This window comes from Aythya fuligula, chromosome 4 (assembly GCF_009819795.1).
Source record: "Aythya fuligula isolate bAytFul2 chromosome 4, bAytFul2.pri, whole genome shotgun sequence".
Classification (NCBI taxonomy): domain Eukaryota; kingdom Metazoa; phylum Chordata; class Aves; order Anseriformes; family Anatidae; genus Aythya; species Aythya fuligula.
Window position 1 is genome coordinate 18,145,340 of NC_045562.1, and position 23,945 is coordinate 18,169,284.

The following is a 23,945-nucleotide window of genomic DNA, read 5'->3' on the forward strand; positions in this document are numbered from 1 at the left end:
GTGTAGGAAGAAATCAGCTCAAAACTTAAGCTTAGAATTGCACAAAACTTTAGGTGTCAAGCAGAAAAGCATTATATGCTCAAGGAAGAAGGTATAGAACCAATCAAAGGATTTAAGAAAGAAGGAAAATTACAGAGTAACGCAATAAACTTGAGATTTTTTTGACAGTGTCTTCCACAAATAGAAAATGAAGCAGTATATATAGGCCCCAGACTTTTTTTTTTGGTTGAAAACAAATACCTGTAAGACAATTTTATATTTACTTGCAGGTACGTGAATATGTTATGGTCTGTGGTGATAAATAACCAGATTAAAACAGACCTGCTATTTTCTAAACACGCAGCATCTTTTGCTTAAATTTAATTTCTGGAGCACAGTTTAGATGCATTAGGAAATTTATCTTTTGGGCATTTTTAACTGCAGAAAAGCAGTCAGAACTTTGGGAAATTACAAATTCTGAAGAAAAAATACGTCATGGTCACATTACACATGCATGACTTACTTTTTTGAATTCTCTTTGTACTTTTGATTTAGTTCTTTCACTGAAGAAGTTCAGAGTTTAAGGAACAGTTAACATACATGAATGCCTGTGTTTTTCTGACTACAGCTATTCTGCCGGGTTCCTATCAGAACACCTGGTCTCCAGGATCCAGGTTACATCAGGTCCTCCATTTTGTTGGATAGGTTTCTTCCATTAGTTTTCATCAATTTAAGTCAGAAGAAAGTAGTTTGAGATGCGTGATTTACTCATTAACTGTACTACCTGACAGCTGGTAACACCAGCTGTCAGGTAGTGCACACTTAGTGACGCTGTTAGTAGTACTTCACGTCCACCCTTCTACATTCTTTTATTCGTCTATCCTGTATCTACTTAGCAGATATATTCCTTTCTTTAGAAGTACAGACTGCACAAATTACTTCTTTCCTTTGTGTTTCAGTTGAAGCTTTCTGCTAACGCTGCTGCCAGGAGACCTCTGCCAGAAGACAGCATTACCAAGAACAATCCATGAATGCCTCCAACACAAAAATACACCAACACACTGCTTACAGCAAGAGTTTAAGACAGACTGATATTCACCATTTTGTTATACCTTTGATTTCACCAGCATTTCAGTGAATCCTCCCGATCTCTGCTTCTCCACTATCTTAAGCCTTTCAAGCCTTTCTTTCATTTTTCAGCAAGTACCCAATGTATCCTTAGTCCCAACAGGGAGGGCAACCCTGTTTCTGTGACAATACTCTTTCCACCCCAGCATTGCCAGTCCATTGCTAAATCCAGTGTTCCTTCTTGTATTTGGGGAAAGTTTCATTTTATTTATTCTAAGATTTCTTTTCACTTCACATCTTCCTAGCTCTAAAACAAACATGCCTCAGTTCCATTTTTCCTTTACTATCACTTACAGCTACTTACAGTGCCTGCACCTTGTATATTCATATTTACATTGGTAAATATGACATGGAAAACTCCCTTCCATGGATAATTCCAAGGCTCTTCTTGAGATTCTGAATAGTCCTTTCAGCACCCTTTCCACCAGTATATCAGATGTCTGCTTCAAGCTGCATCTGAATAATCATTTTTGGAGTTCTGCCAGACAAAATTTTATTTAAAGTATGTATTTCTGAAAGGAAGAACAGATGCTGTAACATCAGCCTACTTCACCCATCAGCATTCATTTCAGATGCATTTCAGAACCATAGTGATTGTTGATCAGTGAAAACTGCCATGAGCTTCACAGTTAAGACCTGAGGTTATTCGAAGTCAAAATACATGGTGAAGGCCAACTAAAAAAGTCTGTCACAGCCACTTTATTTTTTGTATTATGTGCTTACCTAACAGCCCAATAAACAATTACTTTGGCACAGAGCCTGCTCCTCGTGGTGCTACCTCCTTCCCAGTGTTTTGGGGAACAGTTTTGGCAATAGGCCACTTCCAGGTCCAAGATATTGCAACAGCTGTACATCGGGTTATTTACATTGCCACACAGGGATATAGGACCTACAACCACAACTGCTTAAAGAGCCCTAATCCCTGGACCAAATGAGGAGCGCTAGGGAAAACTAATTACATTTTTTTCAGTGAAAGCACAACCCACAGCTACGATGCATTTTCACCCAAAAATTCCTTGGACTCTGGCCAGGAGCATTTGTCAGTAGTCATTTATTTCTAGCTTCCAGCCTTCTCCCTGCAAATTCAGTGTTTGCATTTAAGATTTTTTATACCTTGGTTATTGATGCATGAGAGAATTTTAATAAAATTCTGAGGATACCTGCAAAATTAGAATCAAAGGTCAGTGGTGCTAATTAGTTTCTTTATGCAAACCTTCTACTGCTGAGTCTCACTACAAAACACTTCAGTATTCTTAGTGATTGCTTGCTTTGAAAGAACATGCAGTTAATAGAAACCAATAAGAAATAAAGATAATTTCCAGCCATTCCTGTTACGGTATGCTTATGCTATTACCTTGTATCTTATGATTAAAGATTAAGCTCCAATTTTTGTACTAAAACTAAAATTAGAATCTGTTAACACTTTAAAATGAATCATTGAACTCGATACTGCTAAAAAGGTAGTGTTTGATCACTGTGTGATCATCCGATCACTACATTTTTGTTAATAGTATGGCCTGAAATAAAATAGATAAAGGATACCTATCACTGCACAATTATCCCAGTTGCACAAACTGGGGGGGGGGACATTTTTCATTTCTCAAGCTAAATTGGGAAGAAAAGGCACTTAATTCCAAAATAGACATTCATACAAGGAACTACTGAATATGCCTATTCTTAGAAAAAAAATAGGCATCACATGAATGGGAGGTATAAATTGAATAAATTCCAATGACTTAGAGGAGAAAGCCCTGTGGCAAATCTCTTTACTCAGACCGGATAGAGCTGGTTATGGAAAATTTAAGAGAGTCCTCAGAGAAAGGTCTAAATTTTCATTTGCTTTTCTAGAAACACACATTGAAGGATCACTGCATTGCATATGAATTTGCCCAGCCCATGGATTTTTTTCTCCTTTTGGTTTCATATATCTGTATGGGTTATCTCCTTATTTATCCCTTGGCTAATCTTCCCCTACCAGCTATTGTTTTAATCTTGAAAATTCAAATCAGTTTAGATAATTACAATGCACCTGAACTCTCCATTCTTTTACTTAAGATCAAAATAAGACCCATTTAAATTGCCACTACTGCCTAGACTTTATTATCCTGTTCTCGTGCTTTTTGCAGACATCATTATCTTGCACTAGCTTATGGCTTTGTACTACTGCAGTTCAAACTGACAGCTAGGAGAGGTTTTATGGAGATAACTCAAATTATCATCATAAAAATCCTCAATATTATTACCAAGTCATCTTTATGAAGCAGATTACAGAAATGGAGAGAGTAAGTGATCTGAGGTAGTTCCTATGGAGATGTTTTTATTGAAAAACTTGGGAATCAGAACAGACATGGAAAACCATATTTTATACAAGATACTAGGAACATGTATTACACTATGACCTTAAATTTTTTTTTTTTAAATTGAAGTCCATACTCTCAAGAAACCAGCCAGTTTGATTGAAATGAGTCTTCCCATCTTGTAAAATGCGCAGCCTGCTAACACAAGCCAGTCATTCCCTTTTCTTATGAGATACCCGCATTTCCATTTGTAATGGGGTTCTTGTGACTTGTTCACACTTCCACCATATGGATTACATCATTTCTCCATCAGACAGTGGGTCTGTTTTGAACACTGTTTAAAAAGAGACTGAATATTCTGGCCCCTACCTGATACTGCACAAGAAGGCTCCACAGACGTCCTACTCAGTTTCTGATATGATGTATTCTAAGACATCCATTTGCAATTGTTTCCTCTTGTTTGTTGAGGACAGTTATGCATTTCTTGATAGTTCAATGTGCTAACAATATTTTCCTTTTGAGCTTTATCACCATTCTAATCTGCCCTTTAATCACTGTAAGTTCAGGTTCATTTCATCAACCTCGGAAGATTCACTGGTAGAATAATTTGTCTTCAACTAAATAACTATCTTGCTATTCATTACTAGAAGGTGACACTAGTTCAATGCCTAATTATAGTTCTCAGGCAGTCCTTTAAAAATAATAAAATAAAAACATCAGCAAAATGCGTTTCGTAAAAAATAATTATAAAACACTTTACTTGTGTTTTCAATTTGACCATATAATCAAAGACGCAGAGGAAAACAGCCCAGCTGGTTGTCACTTGCAGTATCTGTCCGCTTTCACTTTTGCTCGCCTGTGTGGAAAGAGTAAGGAAACAAGACTTAGACTAAAACCAAAGGCGATTACATCTGAATGCTTTAGCTGCCTCAAAGTCTTAAACAGACACAAAGCAGTACTCTCAAACTTTACTTCAAAGCACACATAAAAGCCTAACAATACTCTGTTACTTTTTTTTATTTAAAGGAGCTACAGCTATAACAATGTGTAAAGTTAACATTGTCTTTCCTTTCTAATCAGGACCTGTGTTTTGTCAGATCACTCAGGGAGGGAATTCAACCTGAGTGACAGTTGAAACTGACACTCAGTCATGACACATCGCCATGGTGTGTTTTCACATCACAATAATACAGTATCATAAATCGTCTTCTGCATTTCACCCACTGAATTAACACAACAAATATTTATACCATATAAGATATTTTAAAAGTTCAAGACAGTTTCTGTATTCTCAGCTTACAGGGAAAGATTTATTCCCACTAGGTAATGTGAAGACTAATTAAGAAATGCTATTTCTCTTTAAAATGCAGCTGTCTCCTTTCCAAAATGTTCTGGTACTGAAGGTGCTGAAAACATGAAAAAAATTTTTTTAAAAGATTTATCCCTCACTTCCGCTGTACTCCACAAACTGAGCAAACTTCTTTATAGATGTCCAAAAGAATTCACTTCTGCTTAAATCCCAACCTGGGAAGTTCAGCCAAGGAAGTGAGAACTCAGAATAATAAAAAAACAGAAGAGGCAGAACACCAACCAAGGAAAAAATGTGCAACACCCACACCTATTCCCTGAAATCTAGCCATCTTTTGTACTCCAAATTCATTGCAATTCCATCTCCCAATAGCTTTTAAATCAGTGCATTATTTCTTAATGGAGTACCTGTCGAGCAGTGTTTCGTGGAAAGTGCCTTCTTTCCTGGCTTTTCTGAGGGCTTTTGTATCTTCTTTGCTTATTTTGAGCTTTTTGTCTTGAAAACTTTGGAATTTCTTTCTATAAAAGGGAAAAAGTGTAAGAAGTTAATTTCTTTAAAATTTTATGTTTCAGTAAAAACAACGGATAAGCAACTTAACTCCTGTTGTGCAACTGGCCTAATAAAATCCAATAAACCATCATACTATCAAGTAGTGCTATAAGACTTCCCTAGGTGAAACACACTCAGGCATTTTTGGCGTTAAGTAGGAACAACACCATACATAATTAACAGTGTGGTTACAAGTTCTGAAGAACTTCAGCTCCTTCTACTACTAGCATGACAAGTCAGGAGTGAAGGGGGATAGAGGACTCTGGAGTGAAGCTGAATAAGGGGAAAGACAGGCATTTTAGTTTTTTGGTCCATGTTTCTCACTACTTATGTCTATTTTATTAGTCAATAAGTTAATTTTCTACAAGTTGAGTCTGTTTTAACTGCAACAGTAACTGACAAGCAAGCTCCCTGTCTTGATTTTGACCCGTAAGCCTTCTCAGCCTATTTTGTGTCCTCATCCTGATAAGGTGGAAGAGAAAGTAAACAAAGAACTGCATGGGAGTTTAGCCCTTCCAAATAAAACCCTAAAGAAAAGAGGAAAAAAGGTATTTAAATCTGTTAAAAGGCTCTCAATTACATACACATAATTGATTTCACACTGTTTAACATTTCCTTTATCTTCTTGTGGGATGTCATCCTTCTTCTTAGTTTCTCTTTCAGCACAAGTTCGAATCTAGTCATCGAGAAGAAAAAAAAAAACAGAAGTTGCACGTTAAAGAAGATAATATATCCTGCATAACTTAAAATCTGTGACTGTCATTCTGTTAGCACCTTTGAAAATAGTTAATTCACAACCAGAGAAAATAGCAGTAACAGCAAAAGCTGCCTGAAATATGAAAAAGGATTAAACATAGTCCTTAATACTACTCTAAGGCACAGCTGCTTTCATCTCAAAGAAGCACCATTACAGTTTATAGAGTAAGCAGGGCTAAAACACCTTTTAGAGAAACTGACTCCACAGCATTACTGCTCTGACTAGTACATGCTTCCCTGTTTGGAGAGGCATGCCTTCTGTTGGACATGAAAGACAAGATGGTCCTTCCACATCCTCTTACATAAGCAGCCTCCACACCTGCATCATTCTGGCTAACCTTTTTTTGTCCCTGGTTCTGTCAGATTTCGTCTCTCTTGTTGAGAGATAAGCTGTTGAGAACTATCCGCAGTATCACACAGAAGGTCTTACCCACCATTTCTTTAGTGAAACAAATACAGTAAACAGGAAAGTATCTTGTAATTGTAACCACAGAGTAACTGTACCATACAGATACTTAACTGTAGAAGACAGATTACCTTTATCATTTCTTCTTCCCCTGCTGTTTTGCTTTTGGCTTCTATATCTCCCTCTTCATTACATCTAATAAAACGGCTGTTTGCTGCTAGCAATGCCATCTTCTTCTGCAGAAAACAGTATCACATGATTAGAATAAGGAGTGTGTATATAAACATTGATTCATAACATTTACTTCATTCCTCAGAAAGCTCTGTAAATGTGTCCTGTTCTTTGACATATAGACACTTCAACAGCTAGCTAGTGGACTCCTTTGTTCTTAATTTGTATGTTAAACTGCAGTAACTTTAGGTACTTTAAAAACTTAAGAAGAAATACAGTAAATACATTGTAGGAGGGAAAAAAGAACACTAGAATTTACAATATGGAAGAGACTGTGAAAGGGCAACCAACAGTAAACATCTTATTGCCTGTCAATATAGGCTGCAAGTCAAAATACAGTTACATGTTGGGAATCTCAAGAGAGTTGTCTGAAGCAACTTACATCTTGAAAGACAGGTTCCCATTGCTCTCTTGATCCTATAGCATCTGAACGTCCAATAACAAGTCCATCTGAATTTATACCGAGGTATTTGCCATAACCAGACTTCAGAGCAATTCTCAAAGGGAAAATGAAGTGAAACAATTAAGAATGTTTTGAGAGAAAGCCATTCACAATATTCAACACACCACAAGCATATTTTTTTTGGTATGCAATTTTTTTCCAAGAGAAAATTAAAACTTGTTCATACCAGAAACAAACAAAAAACAAATATTGAAACTTGAAATATTTTGTTACAGTAGTTACCTTGTATCAGACAACTTCACTGCTGTAAACTGTTCAGGAGGACTAGGGCCTTCATCACCTTAGGAATAAAATTTTCATTAGTTAGACATTAAGTATTATGCACACAGTATTTAAATTGTTAATACTGCAGTTTCAAACAAGCTGGAAAATTACGCAACAGCTTCTGCTAAATACTATGGAAAGCTACAATACTGCATTTCTTTAGAAATTCCTTTTGAACATTCACACTCTTAAAATAAAAAGCAATGCAGGAGCTTATCTGCATTCATGTATTTGGTGTGCTTTAAATAATGCAAATGCAATCCTTGTGTCAAAAAAAAAAACCAAACCAAAACAAAAAAACAACACAGAAAATGTGATCTCCTTATAAAATTATTTTCTCCATACCAAGACATACTACGGTTCAGCTGTGGTAACCTAACTTACCCAAAAAGCTACTACTCTCCATCTCTCAAAACCCAAGTGAGATAATACTGTCATCGTTGTTTTTATCTCACTCTGGAGATGAGGCACACTGTCAGGGTTTTGGAACAGTTCTTTTCTGACTGATGGTTCCGAGATTCAAATTCAGAGACAAGCTAATTATCTCCACCACCTTAGTAGCCCACTTGCACAGCAACAATACAAATACAGCACAATGAGGATACAGCAATACTCCTTGATGCTCATCTACCTTGAGTTTCACTCTTCAATTGGCACCAGAAGCATTTTATAGAATTTAATAAAAGTTATACTGCTTTTTATTCAGTAAGTTGTATGGCCTTTAACAGGTGATCCTTTCCAATGCGGTTCAATTTATTATACATATAACACAGCAAAAAACTAAGTAAGTGAAACTGATTGGTAGTCATTAGGTTTCGGTCACGCTACAGCCAACTTTATTGCATTACATGTAATAACTGCCTTGAGCTGTAAAACACTTTGCCTTAAAGTGATGCTACGTTCATGCTTTTCATTACTAAAACTATTTTTTCCAAGTTTCCTGAAACAAACCTTTATGCGGTGCTCCAAGTGTAAACAAACCATTATCAAGGGCATGGATGTAAGCTCCTTTATCCATTTCTATAGCTATAGTTCCTGTAATTTCACCAAAATTACTGACAGCCCACCAGTTTCCTAAAATACAAAACATCACAGTTAATGGAGTAATTACAACTTCTGATTACAGTGGTTCAAGAGATAGTAATCCAGTACCTACTCTGAGATTTGGCACTCTATAGATAGCAACAGGCTTCTAATTGCAGGCTCCTGCGCTCCATCCCCTCTTAGTGCTGTTAGGCCATGGAATGCATTGATCCATCCAGCAGAAGATATACCTTGCAAGAAAGATTCCTTCCCCCGTTCCCACCCCAAACTGCTTCCTCCAGTTTTGTGGTCACAGTCAATTACTAGTGTAATGATTTCTGTTGTGCTGGAGAACCTCTCATCTTGCTGCTGGATTAATTCATGAGCTGCATTCCTTAGACTTCATATGTTCTGGACAATCAGTGTCAAATATTTTAGCTCCCCAGAATCCAAACTTAAAGGCTCACATGTATAAATTGGAATTATGACATCTGTATTTTTAAAGAGCAAAATTTTCTCCTGGTATAATCTTAGATATATTTTCTGCCTAAGATAATTATTTTAAAATTAATCAGAATGACGTCTTTTTTCAGCAAGTTGGTCCTGAGCAGAAATAATGTTCCCCTAACTTCATACAACATACAGAGCAAATAGGCTTGTCCTACAATGTCATGGCTTAGAGATCAGCATATGAAATTTCCAAAATCTCTTTCAGCACGTCTTTTTGTGACATTCCTTTGGTGTAAAATATAATAGTCCATTTTCTCATATATGGTATTTTGTTTTAACAGAAAAATAGGGATAACTCCCCTTGTACGGCTTTGGATTATGCCTGTGCACACATTACAGAAAGTGACATTTATCCCATAACATGCACTGTTACGGTATATATCTGCATCTTTCAGGGCTTTATGGTTATTTCTTTATCTGTTTTTGTGAACTGTGATAAATCAAGCATATAGCAGTTCCAGAATGCAGCACTTAGCTAAGTTATCACTCAAGACCATACATACTTTGATCCTCCTCTTCCACAAATCAGGAAAAAATACCATTATATTTGGATACTGGTTCATGTTTGTCATGTTCAGTTTCAATTACTGATAGCAAGTTTGTAATGTGAATTCATCACAGTAATCACGACAAACTGAGAACAAGTAAACAAACCAACCAAGACTTTTCCTTTTTAGAGGGCTGAAGGTTTGAGTGAACTAAAGACCCCAGGCAAGAAGCAACTGCTGGCAGAGTAAGAGCAGGAAGTACAAGCACCCCATCTAGTGAACTTTCAAGTAACAGTAACACAAGATACATTATTTACATACAAATATAAACAAAAGTGTTACAGCACTAAATATAAGTCTCTCTACCTGAACCAAATGCTCTTGGGAAAAAAAAACACACGAGTTACAAGCAGACAAGGAGCTTGAGGTTATGTAAACAAATAAGTGTGTTAAAAAGATAAATATGTGTAAAATTGATCCTACTGGTGTCAGAAATTCCGTCTGGTACCTAAGAAGGCATGACTTATAAACAGTGTGCTGTGACAAGTAGTTAGAAACCTGCTTTAAGCGCCCTACAAGCACCTCTTCAACTTGTGCTACCCCCTGCAGCTTCCCCACTGCCACACAGCTCCTGCAGGGCCGCTCACCGACGATATCAAGCTGCTCTTCCGCATCCTCCTCCCTTTTCCTTTTCTTCTCCTTGTGCTTCTTCTTGCTGCGAAAGGAGAGACACAGAGGTGGGCACACGCCTCCCACCCAGACCCCCGCTCCGCCACAGCCCCCGAGGAGCGGGGCACCGGGGGGCGAGAGGCAGCGCACCCCAAAACCCTCACCCACCCGCAGCCCCTTTACAGCGACACCCCCCACCCCGTGCCGAAGCCGGTGGCGAGGCACCGAGCCGGCAGCCGAGGGCCAGGACGAGCCGTCCCCTCACCTCTTCTCCTTCGCCCCTTTGAGGACCAGCTTGGTGGACTTGACGCAGGAGTACTCCGCCATGTCGGACCCAGGGCAGGGCAGGCAGGGCCGGGCTGCGCATGCGCCCGGGGCTCAGCCCTCTGCCGCCGCCATGGCGCCGCTCGGCGGTTGGAAGCTGAGTCTGAGGGGGAAAGTGAAAGAATCAGCCTGCTTTCTCTTACACCAAAACAGACACCTTTAGCCCCACCTTCTTAACAGATACTATTCGCTCTCCTTTTGGGAATGACCTCAGGAACACACGTGTAATCAGGCTCCAAATTGCAGCAGTCGTTTTTAATTTACGTTTTATCACCCAGCCTATTGTTTCCACTTCACACCAAAAGTAGGGGTTTTGTGCCCCAAATGTTGTTTGCTTCTGATTAAACTGGTCAAGTGAAGGACACCACCTCTGTCAAATCTCACGGACGCATACCCAGGTGCTCACATTGTGTTATTTCCCTCTGACTTCTCATTTCATCACCTGCCGATGCTTACAAAGCTCCCACAAGTAAGTTCCTCCTGCAAGTAATAAATGAGGTTCATGCAGTTATGTTAAGGTCTTTACAATCGCTGAAATCATGTCTGGGAGATAAAACTACATGTGTAACTTCTCTCAGTGAATGACCCAGGAGTTTGCTGATGACTGCAGATGTCTTCTGCAGATACCCTGATTGCATCCAGGACCCTGCGATTTCTCACAGAAATGCTTTTAATTTTTATCTATATGCCTAATGCGAGTAACCCCGCATTTTTGTCTGCAAGCTGTGTTGGAGTGGTTACATCTGCCATGTGAAATGAAGACAACAGTGTGTCTGTAATGGACTCTCAGGAGTTTTTGGCAGGTCTCCCATTTTGGAGCTTTGGGGAGAAGGAGGCTGGGAAGAGGCATGGGCTTGTCAGTAAAAGCAGTGCTTGAATCAGGCTGCTGGTGCACGTAGATTCAAAATGCTTTTTTATTGTGTCCCTGGCGTACTGCCTTCCTGCTTGTGTCTTCACCCGCTGTGGTCTGTTACTGAAAGACACTCGTCTCTTTGGTCAGCATTTGGGAAGTGGGTAACTTGAAGCAGGGCACTACTGTAGTAAACAGTAGGTGACTTTATGGATTTATTGATTTCCCAGTCCCTGGAACGTGGATCTCTGTAATTAGGGCTTCAAGTAAAAACTGAAAAAGCAGAGACTACAGAAAGCTTCAGGCAATGATGGGCTCCTTGCTGACTGCTTCTGATTTCTTAATGGAGCTCAAATCAGGGAATTGTGTTTGCAAAGGCTTGTATCCAGTGAGGCTGTGAAGGTCCCACATGTCTTACCATGTGTGTGAAGGACCAGAGAACATCTGTATTTCCAATTACAAGACTGAGATACCTTGTTAAACTGCTAGCAACCCATCCATTGCTTTCAACCTCATCTTCGCATACATTCTGTTTCCAGTTTTCAGCTTTCTAGAGATTATTGCCTGACTTCTAGAAACCTTTTGGCACTGTCATCTTAGAGTTTTACAATCAATAATAGAGTGGTTGTTACTTATTGTAAACAAACTTCCTTGGTTTTGGTGGTAGATAAAATGGCTTGTTCTCAGTCAAAACATATTTTCAGTATATCAATTTTTTGTACTACATACTCTTGTCTGCAGATGTTTGGAAACTAAATCAAGCTAGCATCAGCACAAAGAAATTTTAGAAAATATGATTTCATTTGGCTCATTTTATCATTAACTACTTTTTTTTTTTTTTTTTTTTTTTTTTTTTTTTACTGATTCTAAACAGGTATGTGTAAATTTTAGTAAAGTGATTAAGAAAAGAGAGCAATTTGTGTAGGAATTAGAAACAAGCACAGAAGAAGAGCGAAGCGAAAAGAATGCCTGTCAGCACGCCCGTTGCCCTGCTTTGACATTGCATGCTAAGTTGTTCTTAAGTGTTTTGGTTGTTCTGGGGTTTTATTCATTTATTTATTTAGGCCTTGATTCTGTGGAGAGAAAATCATCAGGGGGGTCCCTATTGTTTTCTTAGCTCTGGTTATTTAATCTGACAGCTTTATTTATGATTTATTACTTTTTGATTGCTTAACTGTGCAACCTTAGCATAAGGGGAGTATTTATATACTCTTGTCAAAGCAGGTCTGTATACATTGATTTGCCATTACCAACACTTCAAAAATCTTAAATACTTTCCTGGGAGGGAAGATGGGAGGGGAAAAAGGTAATATTTTAGCATCTTAGGAAGCAAAGATATCTTGCCCACTCGTGGTTAAGAGTATAAAGTTTTCAAAGTTCAACATTTTCAGTAGTTACCTAAGGCAATTGTCATTTTTCTTGTTAACGTTTAAAAAACAAAAGCAAGTCAAAGTGGTTTGTATTTTAAAATATGTGTTTATATGATAGAAGTGCATGAGATTTATACTTTGCTACTTGTCCACCAGATGCTGCTATAACCACAAAAATAAGTGCAGATTAAAAAAATCTAAAAAAAAAAAAAAAAAAAAAAAAAAAAAAGAGTGGTTTTATTTTCATTACAGATCACCCTTACATATCCTGATCCCAGAAAGAATTACACACATACTTACATTTTTGCGCTGGGAATAGCCCCAGTGAGTTCAATTAAGCAACTCAATGTGTAAAGTGAAGCATGGCCATAAGCTTCCCTAGGATGAGGCCATATCAATTGTGTTTGCTGGTTTAATTTCCATGTTGTAAAGAGATGAAGGAACAGGCAGAGGGACAGAGGCCATAAACTTCTAATTTTAAATGAAAATTAGCCTCCTAAAGTATGAAATATACCTTCTTATTAACAGATACATTTTTATTTACAATTGACCTATTTTATTTTTTTTATTTTTATTTATTTATTTATTTTTTTTAATTTAGCAACTGCAGCAACAAACAGGCATCACTACATACAGAAGACAGTGAAATCTTTTCCTGCAGGGCAAAGTGATGCCCTCAATCAGAAAACCATATCTAAAATGGTGCTACTTTAGAAAAGCCATTTAAACTCTAATTTGCTAGTTAGTATTTTTGAAATTAAAACATTTCCAAAATGTGCTGGCTACAACTGTTTAAAAAAATAGAGCAGTCCATTTTCCTTATGGCAACGGAAATAAATGGAGCCTTTGTGTTTGCAAATGTAGAAAACAAATCACTTTTTTAATGACTGGATTTTTTCCTGCCAGCTTGGAATTTGCCGCATGTGCATTTTATTTTGAATGCCTAAAGAGTGAAATCATTTGCCATCTCTCATGCAGATGGGGCAGATTGGCTGAGGTGTCATTTGCAAAATGTGCACTTTCATCGTTTAAGTTTGAAGGGGATCATTACAAACAATGTTTCCTGTAGACACTATGGAAGTGCAGAGCTGAAACTGAGTGTCCATGGATGTAGCCTTGTGTCCTAAGAGCCTGAACCAAAACTTGGTCACGGAGTTTTCTTCTGTCTTGTTTATTTATGTTAAGAGATAGAGAAATACCTTCCCAAAGCAAAGAAACTTGAATTAGCTCTCTTGGTAGCAGAGTTGACAAATAGTCTGTGTGCTTTTTCTTGCTTTCATTTATAAGTATGGGGCCCTTGTGAAATATCTAAGCTGCTGACTGATGTAACAGTGAAGATTGATCCAGTTTTGTTTACTCATTTACAGAAGGAGTGAAATCTGATGTGAGTTAGAACCAGAGCAACTACATTTTAATTTTTCCCAGTGGGACGAAGTACATACGCAGGAACGTTGCGGTGGTTTCTCATAATGTTCTGCAGCAGTTGTGTGAGAGTGTTGATGCATCCCCAGGACATGATGGTGCATATCACAGTGACATGACAGATGTATATAAAAAGCTAATTTGATTCTTGGCACTTCAAATCCTGCATGCTGAAAATGCTTTTATTACGGCTTCTCAATTTTAAATGTGACCCGAAATTACCTTTTTTAAAACCTAAAATGCTAGAGTTAGGTTTTTAGCACAGATGAATAAATATTTACAAAATGGCATTTCTACTACTCATTTATGGTATGCTAGTTGGAGCATTTGGAAAATAGGAAGGAGTTTTGAGCCTGTCAGGGGTGGGATGGAGCCCCAGTGCTCAGGGCCCCTGTGATGGTTGTGGCTTCTCCGCTGCTGCTCTGCCTGATCCCTCTCTCCCTCACTTTCCTCCATTCTTGCTCTGTAAAATTATTGTGGCTATGTTTTTGCAGGTAGCCAGACCTTCCCAATGTCTGCTTCTCCAGATGTTGGGACCACTGCACTACAGCTTAGCAGTGGCAGACAGTGCACTCTCCAAAGTCCCTTTCTGTTGGACAGTGGGGAAATTAAAAGAGAAATAAATAGGAAACCTTGAATGTACAGTAATCTCACACAGGCACCAACTCTGTGTGGCATTTACTTGGCCTCAGGCCATCATACCATCTCCAGTGCCATATCATGTCTACTTTTTACACGTTCTGGGATTCTTTTCCACTGGTTGCTCTGATTTTTATCCTGATTTACTAAGGAGGATGTTTATGTATACGAATGCATGTCTCTCTCTGCCTGTTGGTCTCTGTTTCTGTATCAATATTTCTGAACTGGTCAGTTGAGTTCTGCTTTAATGGATAAATGGAAGTCATGAAGATAATTAAACTCCAGTGAGTTCTGAAGGAGTTGTTAGGAAGAAGGCCTATAACTTCCCTGATGGATGGACAGGCTACAGTGTGAACTCCCATATTAGAGATGGGAGAGAACCCTCATATGGGAAAGAGTCTGTGAGGAAAAACTCCTTGTAAATCATGGGACACTAATGAGTGAAAAATCAAACTGCATTGCTTCCAGTGCTTAAGAAACAATTTATTGCTATACACTGTAATTCTGTTTTTTATGGGATGGAAATTTGATTCTGTAAGTTGAGTGTATTTGATATTTTTTTGGCGTTTCCTGACAAATAACTAGCCTGCTTGATGCAAGTGTAGTTGAAAGCCCATTCCTCAATCCACTGGTACTGTAGGTAGACTCACATATAAATTAAACATGACAGGATTTTGTGGCAAGTTACCTGCTTTGTGCTGTGTGTTCCCATGCAGACTTTTACCTCTCTGGAATGCACTTTTATTCTTGTCTCAAGTGAGCCTCCTTTCCCTTGTTATTTGTGGTTGAGTTTATTATGTCATTAGGAAAGCCCCAACGTCCATGGGGAAAGAAAATGAAGTGGGCAGTCTACATTTCATGTATACAGACTGTTGTTGTGGTTGTTCTCTTTTTTTCAGCCTATATATATATTTCATTTAATTTAAATGTCATTTCTATGTAGTGTTAATCGAATGCTTCAAAACAGATTTCTTCCTTTTTGTGTTTCTTTTGCCACCTAGTATGAAATAAACAGGTGGTTTTGCATGGGCTAGGAAGAGTTAAGGCAGCCTTCCATCAGCAGAGAGGTGGCTTACAGGGAGGTGTACCTCACCTTTCCCCACTGGTCCCTTTTGCTGATGGTACAGCTTGTCTTTTGGCCCAGACCAAAAGATTTTTAGGGAAACAACCAGCCAGAGCTCTTGTATTTTTATTTTTTTTTTCCTAAAACTGTTTCTTTTCTTTATTTTTTTTTTCTTCAAGAGTATGTAACTTTCCTTCGGGCCATATATTTTTCTTACCCTGTGTCCTGTGAGACAGCGTGGATGTCCTTTATAAATTCAATGGGGATATGAATTGGCAGAGCTTAAAAGGAGAACAAATCCTTGGCAGGGTGTTCATTGTCAGTGCTGCCGTCCTCCCTGGCCATAGAACTGTGCACTTTTTCTTTGTAAATTATGTTTCCTCTCCCCCAGGATTACCAGATAATTTCTTTCTGTATATTTTATTTTTTTTTTCTAAAAGAACAAGCTCATTTACCCACTATGATTGTTTTCATTGCCCATTTGAATTTGAAGAGCTATTCTAAGTGATTTTCCTCTCTTATCCTCCATAGCTCCCGATTCCATGTAATTTGTCATGAATGCAGATGCACTTCCCCTAAAAGGCAATTTTATTAATGCAGTGGCGGTGAGTGTGTTTTAAAAATGCTTTTGTATGGACGTAGCAATTGTGGAGGTAGGAGGGAGACCTGTAGGCTATTGCATACAGAATAGGTGCAGGCTAGGCAAAGGTAGAGAAAGCTTTTTGCTCTGAAGGAAATTCTGAGCTGTTCATTCTCCCTGTCCACTCACTTCTTTGTGAATGTATAGGATTAAGTGATAGTGGTTCCAAATGTGTTTTATTTTCCTTCTTGGGCCAAATATAAAAGAGAAATAAACACACTTCTGCATATTTGTGGCAGCCTAACTCAGACTGTCATACTTGTTTTTCATCCAAAGAGCCTCCAAATTGTAACAATATTTATTAGGTTTTGAAGCAGTTGAAAGGCAATTTTAGAAATTTTAAAAAATATTTACCTTAATCAGGACCATGATCAATATCTAGCTGTTCTTTTGTTGTTAATTTTGCACGGATATCTAGTAAGTCTGGTTTGCCCTGCTTTTTGTGTTATGCTTTCTAAAAGCAGCACAAGCAGAACAAAACAGGTCCTGAGTTCGCACTCATCCTTCCTTTTTTCCATTAGGAAATAAAGTTTCTAAGCCATAACACAGTATATGGAAACTGTTTTGAGATGAGGCAGCCAGAGATGGCAGCATTCTCCGTTCTAATGCAGCTTGACTTTCTTTTTTTTTTTTTTTTTTTTTGTTAAGCTTCAGTAATTTGAGTGAATGAGTAATGTCAGGCTTTTAACTTCCACCGAAAAAATACAACACAAAGCAGGGTTCCTGTCCTTCACGTTTATGAAGAAGACATAAAACCTGATTTTAAGAGTGTAAAACTTTGAAAGGCAGAACAAAAGGCAGCCACATGTATTGTTTTTTAAAAATACTGCTTTTATATGCCATTGCTGTGAGGTTTTTTTTGGTCTGACTAATGATTGTTGAGTGCTTTGAGTTGGCAACATCTGTTGGCTTGTGTCCTGTCACAGCAGGTAAGTGAGTGGGAGTTGAAATTGCTGATCTTCCCACATTGTGATCCTGAGAGAGAAGGAGAGAGAACATTTCAGCATGCATCACCTGCTTTCTGACTCTTTTCCCCACAACGTACCGTCAGATATATCAGTGTTTTGCTTACAGTCTACGTGCAGCACAAAATATTTTTTCCCAATTAAGCTTTGTTTTGCTGAAGGGGTCTCTCCTGCTCCTGAAAATCCCAAACCTAATTTACCAAAGATAAAAATAGCCCTTTTGCTGTCACAGCTTCATGAAACTATGTTGTGACAAGTCGTGATCTGGTTTAGATCATAAAATGTGAAGTCAGGGAGACTGGCTGAGGTGTTCAGTGCATCCCAGCGTACTGTCTGGCTGGAGCGGGGTCCCAGGGAGTAATCCAGGCAGAGTTCTCTGGCATGTGCAACAGATGTGGTGTAACTTATGCAATTAACTTCTTAATGGAGCACTGAGCCCTACCCATACTGTTTCTTGACATGTCTGGGAGTCTAGAGTCCCTAGGGGGGCTGTGTGTGAGGGTCTGCTGTAACCTGTCTGGAGCACTAGACCTGAAGGTCACCCAGGGCCTGCCTTGGATGCTTATTCTTGTGCAATGTGTGTCAGTCAGATCCGGTTGCGTTGTGCTCCAGGGGAATAATTTAGCACTGGTAGGGCCCTGTGTTGCCATTGTCTTTGCAAATGACCAAAATCTAGCTCAGGCTTCATCCCTGCCTGAGGTGTCTAGAATTACTGTATCTCAGAGGTATGAAATGTCTGGTTCATACCCATGGCTGGAGCTCCCAAGTGTCCAGCAGAAAGCCTCAAGCAGCCCAGCTAAAGGGGAATAATGTCCTGCCCAGGCCTCAGCAACAGGAGCGGGCAATGCACAGTCAGACATGTTGGCCACGTGCACCATAGCCACACACCTCATTGTCCCCTGGAGACAGGGACATTGCTCTGTCCTGAGCAAGGCAAACGGAAGGCGAGTGCAGCTGGCTCAAGTTAGAGCAAAGAAAAAGAGCGGCAGTTCATTTTTTTTTTCCCTCAGGAGTTGTGTGAAAGCCAGAGAATAGGCTTGTGTTGTTTAAGTCAAGCAGCTTTGTTAGTCTAAAAATGATTTTGGTAGTCTCGTGGTGTGAGGCAAGAAGTGAGGCCTGCAAGCCAGGCTCCCCTGCTGTGCTGGGCTGTTGAGGCAGCACAGTTAGTAAGAAAGCAAGGCTTTTTGGCCAAGGAAGGTCCAGATCACCTATACCCATGCATGCAAATAGAGCATCCATCCACCAAATGACGGTGAAAACTCAACAAGGAAAAGCACGGAGGGATCTGTCAGGCTTCTGGATGCTGTATGGAACCCGCTCCCTTCCTTTATGTACCAATATTTCACTCCCCTGACCTGACGGCACCAGGCCTTTCCTCCCTCTGCTTCTGGGGGTGTGGGAGCTGGTAAATATGCTAAGACTGTTTGGAGGTGCCACTGTTTTCTCTTGTACACGTGGAGGCATACGACAGGACTCCCCAGACTTGCTGCCAGTGATAAGTGTTTTTGAAAGTGTGCCTAAAAAGCAGTTATGGCTTCAAATGTGATGCTAGACTGAGAAGCAGTCATCCATTTGGCCAGCTCTCCTCTCTCCAGCAAATACATGCATTTTAACAATGACTATCAAACTGACATTGTGTTGATCCTGGTTCTGTATCAGACTTCTAACAGGTTGAGTGCTTGGAGCATTTGACTGCTTTTGCACCTCACTCTGCCCTGCTGCTGAGCTTCAGAGTAAGTTAACTTTAAGCCTTGGTGCCAGTGATGCCCTTGCAGAAGGGCGCATCAGTGTGGGAGTGTGATTCAGATGAAAGCCATCAGGAGATGACCTTTATGTTTCCTGAGGGTACCTGTGAGTCCCCTGCTAGCAGAAGGAGGAAGAGCAGCTGGTGGCATCTGGCATTTCAAATGTCCTCTTTGATGTTGGTGACAGAGGGCTCGTTTTGGCCGGATGCACAATACTGCCTTATGCCTCTACAAAGCCTGTCCCTGCAGAGAGGCTAGGGAATAATTTTGGATGGGCTGGTGACATGGTTTTGGCTACTGCTGGGGTTGTGGCCTGCTCTTGGCATGAGAAATGCATTGCGGCCATCCTCTCAGGTGATGGCCGAAGGGTTATATCCTCGGGGTCTTCTGTTTCTTCCCTTCGTCCTCCTGAAGGGTAATGAGATTCCTTGTGCCCTCCACAGGCTGCATGCTGTGTGGTGGCTTCATTCATCTGTGAAATAAACTCTAACCACGGCAGTTTTGCTTTTAATCTCTTCCAATCTCCCATGGAAGAGTTTTGAGTCCTCTTACAGACATCTTCCCCCACCCACTTTTCTTTTTCACATTAATTTGGCATGGCTTTTAAATGTTACAATCTGAGAAGTAAATCAGACAGTTTTCTCAATTGTGTGCCAGTTTTTAGAGCCTATGACGTGTCCATCTGGCTCAGAGACAGATTCCTAGTGCTGGGACCATGTAGTGCCTCAGGCTGTTTTCTTATAACCGTTAGATGGTACTATGATTTTCTTTCTGAGAGCCTGTGTACTCTGGGGTGTACCATAAGATATGATGGACAGGTGGGGATGGAGGCAGTGTCAAAAGGAATCCACACCCAGCTCCATCTTGTGGGCGAGATACTGGCAGCACTTCCAGCGTACCAGTGAAAACAATGTGGATCGTGAGACAAAACCTTTCAACCTAAAGTAGAAACAAAAAAAATGAGAGTATGTGACTGGGTCAGTATTACTTGTATTTATGAGTTGCCGCAAGCAGCAGAGAAGTATTCATGCAGACTCACATCTTCTCTTACTTAAAGGGAAGCTGTAAAGGCAAAGAAGTGTTTCATGAAGTGTTTTGAATGTTCATGCAGGGGAACACTGGTTCACCTAGTGTTTTATAAAATATAGAACTAGTTCTATAATATTTTATGCATCAGATCATGATTTAACAGGATAATGTGATTAGATCCATTTGTCTTTTCCTTTATTTCCCTGACTGCACAGAGAGGGTATGTATTCTGCAAAGTTCAGATCGAAAGCCTGCTTTGTAGCCTAGGTGGAACCCAGACCCTTGCTAAGCACGCAGTTTTTACTTTGCCACAGGTAGTGTGTGTGCGGTGGCTAGCGGGCTGATCGGTTTATAACTCCTAGGATCTTCCCTTACCTCTGCTAGAAGACCACTAACATCATTCTTCTTCTTCTTTTTCAGTGTTTTGCAAAGCAAAATAATGAATGGTGAATCAATAAAAGAACCCACAGTTTAACTGCTCTAAGGCAAAAAACAAAAAAAAAAAAAAAAAAGGCAATTTAAAACTATAAATTATTTATTTTTCTTAAAGCATTTTAGCTGCATCATCGTTCTGTGTTTTACTTGAAATATTATTTGGATCCCCTTCATGTGAAATGCTTTATTTGAAGCTTTTTCAGACTGTTAAATTAATAGATTAGTTTTAGTAGTGAACCAGTTGGAGTTAATCAATTGAGTACAACTGTACAGAGGCTCTGTAAGCTAGGCTGGATTTGAAGGGTTTAATTTTAATCATAGTCTGAGAGGTACAGCTGCTTCATGTTTGTTTAGTAATAGAGTTGATGAGCAGCTAATTTGAAAGGAAAGTGCAGACACAGGTGTGAAATTCCTCATGGGTATAAAAGAACTGGCTCTGGAGGCACCAAGTTGGTGCTGAACATATTGTGCTATGGTAAGCCAATGAGTTTTTCTTCAAATATTTCTAAAAGAGTACACTTGACTTAAATCCCTTGACCCAAACATTCTGCACCTTTTTATCATACCACTAATGTGATCACTCAATATGTCAGAGACTGGGATTTGCTCCCCTGCTCTGTCTAGTGTAGGATTTGCATCTCCCAGTTCCAGGCCTTCAGGCCTAGCGGCAGCGCTGCTCTGAGCAGGCCTGTCCTCCTGGGGGCAGGAGGGACGTAACTGCTGAGGACTGAACCCCCCTTCTCTGGCACTTCCTACTCGCTGTGGTCTTTGATGTGAAATTGGGAAGGGCTCTGATTTGCGATCCTTTTCATGTTTGCTGTGATTGCGCTACTGCTGCTCTCACCGCTGCTGTGAATCACGGCATTGCCTTTAACAGCCATCTAGATAACTTTATGCGAGCAGTCTGGCTATTAAATTGTGGGAGCTGAGGAGATGCCACCTGATTTGCTCTGTTCCCTCTGCTACTAGATTGGTAAATTCTGGAAAATGTAGCTGTGGCAGCTGAAGGGGCTGCCCTCGCAGATACTGCCGACAGGGTTGGCCACTCTCTCAGCTGGGCTTTGGGTGCTGTCTATGGGCAGGGATTCCCTGAGAAGGCAGGACGTATGGGATGCAGGTGTCCTGCAGTTGCTATTGCAGTGTGGGCTTCTTTTGTGCAGCTAGCCTCAAAGCACCAATTTATGGCAGGCTAACATGGAGGAAAGATCTGGAGGAGATTCAAGAAAACTTCAGAAGTCTCAAATAGTTGTAGCAGGTTTTGACCAGGGTACATATATATAAACACTAGAGCTAGCTTTCTTCTGAAGTCTACGGACAAACATATATGTATTCTCCAAATTCTCACAGGAAGCATGAAAATATTATCTAAAACTGAGTCATTTTAATGATATCTGCATTTTCTTGATAAGATCACAGGCAGAAATACTGTGCAAAAAGGTGGCTCCAGTGTTGGAGGTTCAAAGCAATCACCAGACTGTGCAGATAATAAATCAGTTATCCGGCTTCTTTGAATTAATGAAAAATGAAGTCTTAAAACTTGTTTACTAATAATGAAGAATGTTACTGACATTTCTGTTAGGTAATTATATGTTAGTATCCATCTTTTATATATGGATGCAAAGATGAAGGTATTACAGCGGTGCCTATTTTGAGACTGTGGAAGTCAGTGACAAGGTGAGGAACTGATGCCAGCAATATTGATTTTAGCATTCTGTTGAAATAATCAGATGCGCTGTATCTCCCATTGCGAACTCATGCGGATCCTTGTGGAGTTCACCAGGCATTAATATTAATTCTATTTGAGATGAAGATGAATGAGGAGAGAGGCTTCCTTTCCCAATTTTAGGAACCTGAATTGCTGATACTTCTAATTAATCCAGTTAAAAAACAAAACAAAAACCAACAAACAAAAACCAACCAAAAAAAACCACAAAAACAAAACAAACAAAAAAAAACACCAAAACCCCCCACAAAAACAACTTTCTTCTGTGAAACAACGTGTTAGGTAGTTTTCCAGGTGTGGTTTAACAAGGTGAATCATGGATTCCACAGGGTCTTCGTATTGTCCAACACAGACAGAAAAGGCAAAAAGTAATCCTTTCTGTCCTGCTCTCTTGATATTTAGGGTTGTTATGGTTGTTGTGCTGGCATATAAATGATTTCATGTTAAGAATTTCCTACATTTTACAAAGATGGAAAAACTGATTTGGCTAATGTTTTAGTTTCACGATGCCTGCCTTTCATAGAGAAAACAACCGTGTTGTGAAAGGCATTGCATGCAGTAGTAAGAAAAACATCCTGTGCCTGGGAGGCATTGTGAGCCACCAGAATCAATCCTAGAACCTTATCAACTACAAGTAAACAATAAAATGAAACCCATTTATCTGAACGGGCACTACAAGTGTGCGATATGAGGACTGCAAACTTAACCCTGTCAAAACCGGCACAGCAGCAGGAGAGTTTTTTTTTTTTTTTTTCCTTCCAGATTATCTTTTATTTTTCTGTAGGATGCTAGGCTTGGGGTAGGGGGGCATGTGTCCTTGTGCACATATATCCGTGTAGTTGAACTTATAAGCCATCTTCTACTTTAAACAGGAAAAATATTTTTTAACAGCTTTATTTTTAAAGTTTTACAGAGCTAATGCATGAACATTAAAAATCATTGTTTTTCACGTGATTTCTGACTGCTAGTGTAAAACTCAAAAGCAGTCTTCGATGTCGTAAGCTTGTCAGTCTGACTTGCTTTACAGTGAGAAGGAAAGAGTAGATGGAGCCTGTGTATTTTTGAAAGAACATCTGAAAACCAGTTATGGTTTCAAATGTGATGCTAAACTGAGAAGCAGTCATCCATTCGATCAGTTCTGCTCACTCCAGCAGATACATACATATTAAAATAAGATATCAAATCTACCTTGTCTGTGTTCATCCCAGGTTTGTCTGTATCAGACTTTCTGCCTTGACTACAACTTCCAACAGGCTGACCAGCTGAGGATTTAACTGCTTTGGCACTGTACTCTGCTCTGTAAGTTTTAAGTCAGTTTTAAACTATCTGAAATTAGTTTCAAGTTAGTTTGGGTGTGACTTACAGTGATTGTGCCTCTACAAGGCCTCAGACACAGACTCAGCAGCACAGGTGCTTTGCACTATGCTGCTGGTGGAGTCGCTGCTGGGCTAGAGATTCTGTAGGGTCTTGGAATTTTTGTTAGCCATGACTGCTACTACAGCTGGAACTGCTGGAGAGCTCGGGAGCTCAAATATGGAGAACACTTGTAAATTGCTAAATGTATTGGGAAAACTTAACCCAACTAAGGGGAAATACTTAGATGTTTAGCTGGATAAATAAGTATCTGGGAGATGATTTAGAAATTATGAAAGAATATACACTTGTGTA

At 39.5% G+C, this 23,945-nt stretch overlaps 1 protein-coding gene across 1 annotated transcript; it reads right to left on the reverse strand.

Annotated features, from left to right (window-relative positions):
- Positions 1 to 3,399: 3,399 nt before the first annotated feature.
- On the reverse strand, positions 3,400 to 10,416 carry FRG1 (FSHD region gene 1). Its single transcript, XM_032187164.1, has 9 exons — positions 10,338 to 10,416; positions 10,051 to 10,118; positions 8,334 to 8,456; positions 7,341 to 7,398; positions 7,038 to 7,152; positions 6,556 to 6,660; positions 5,847 to 5,938; positions 5,121 to 5,231; positions 3,400 to 4,260 (listed from the first exon to the last, which is right to left on the reverse strand). Exons 1-9 carry the CDS (start codon positions 10,397 to 10,399, stop codon positions 4,224 to 4,226), a joined length of 771 nt encoding a protein of 256 aa, XP_032043055.1. The 5' UTR covers positions 10,400 to 10,416; the 3' UTR covers positions 3,400 to 4,223.
- Between the last annotated feature and the right edge of the window lie 13,529 nt (positions 10,417 to 23,945).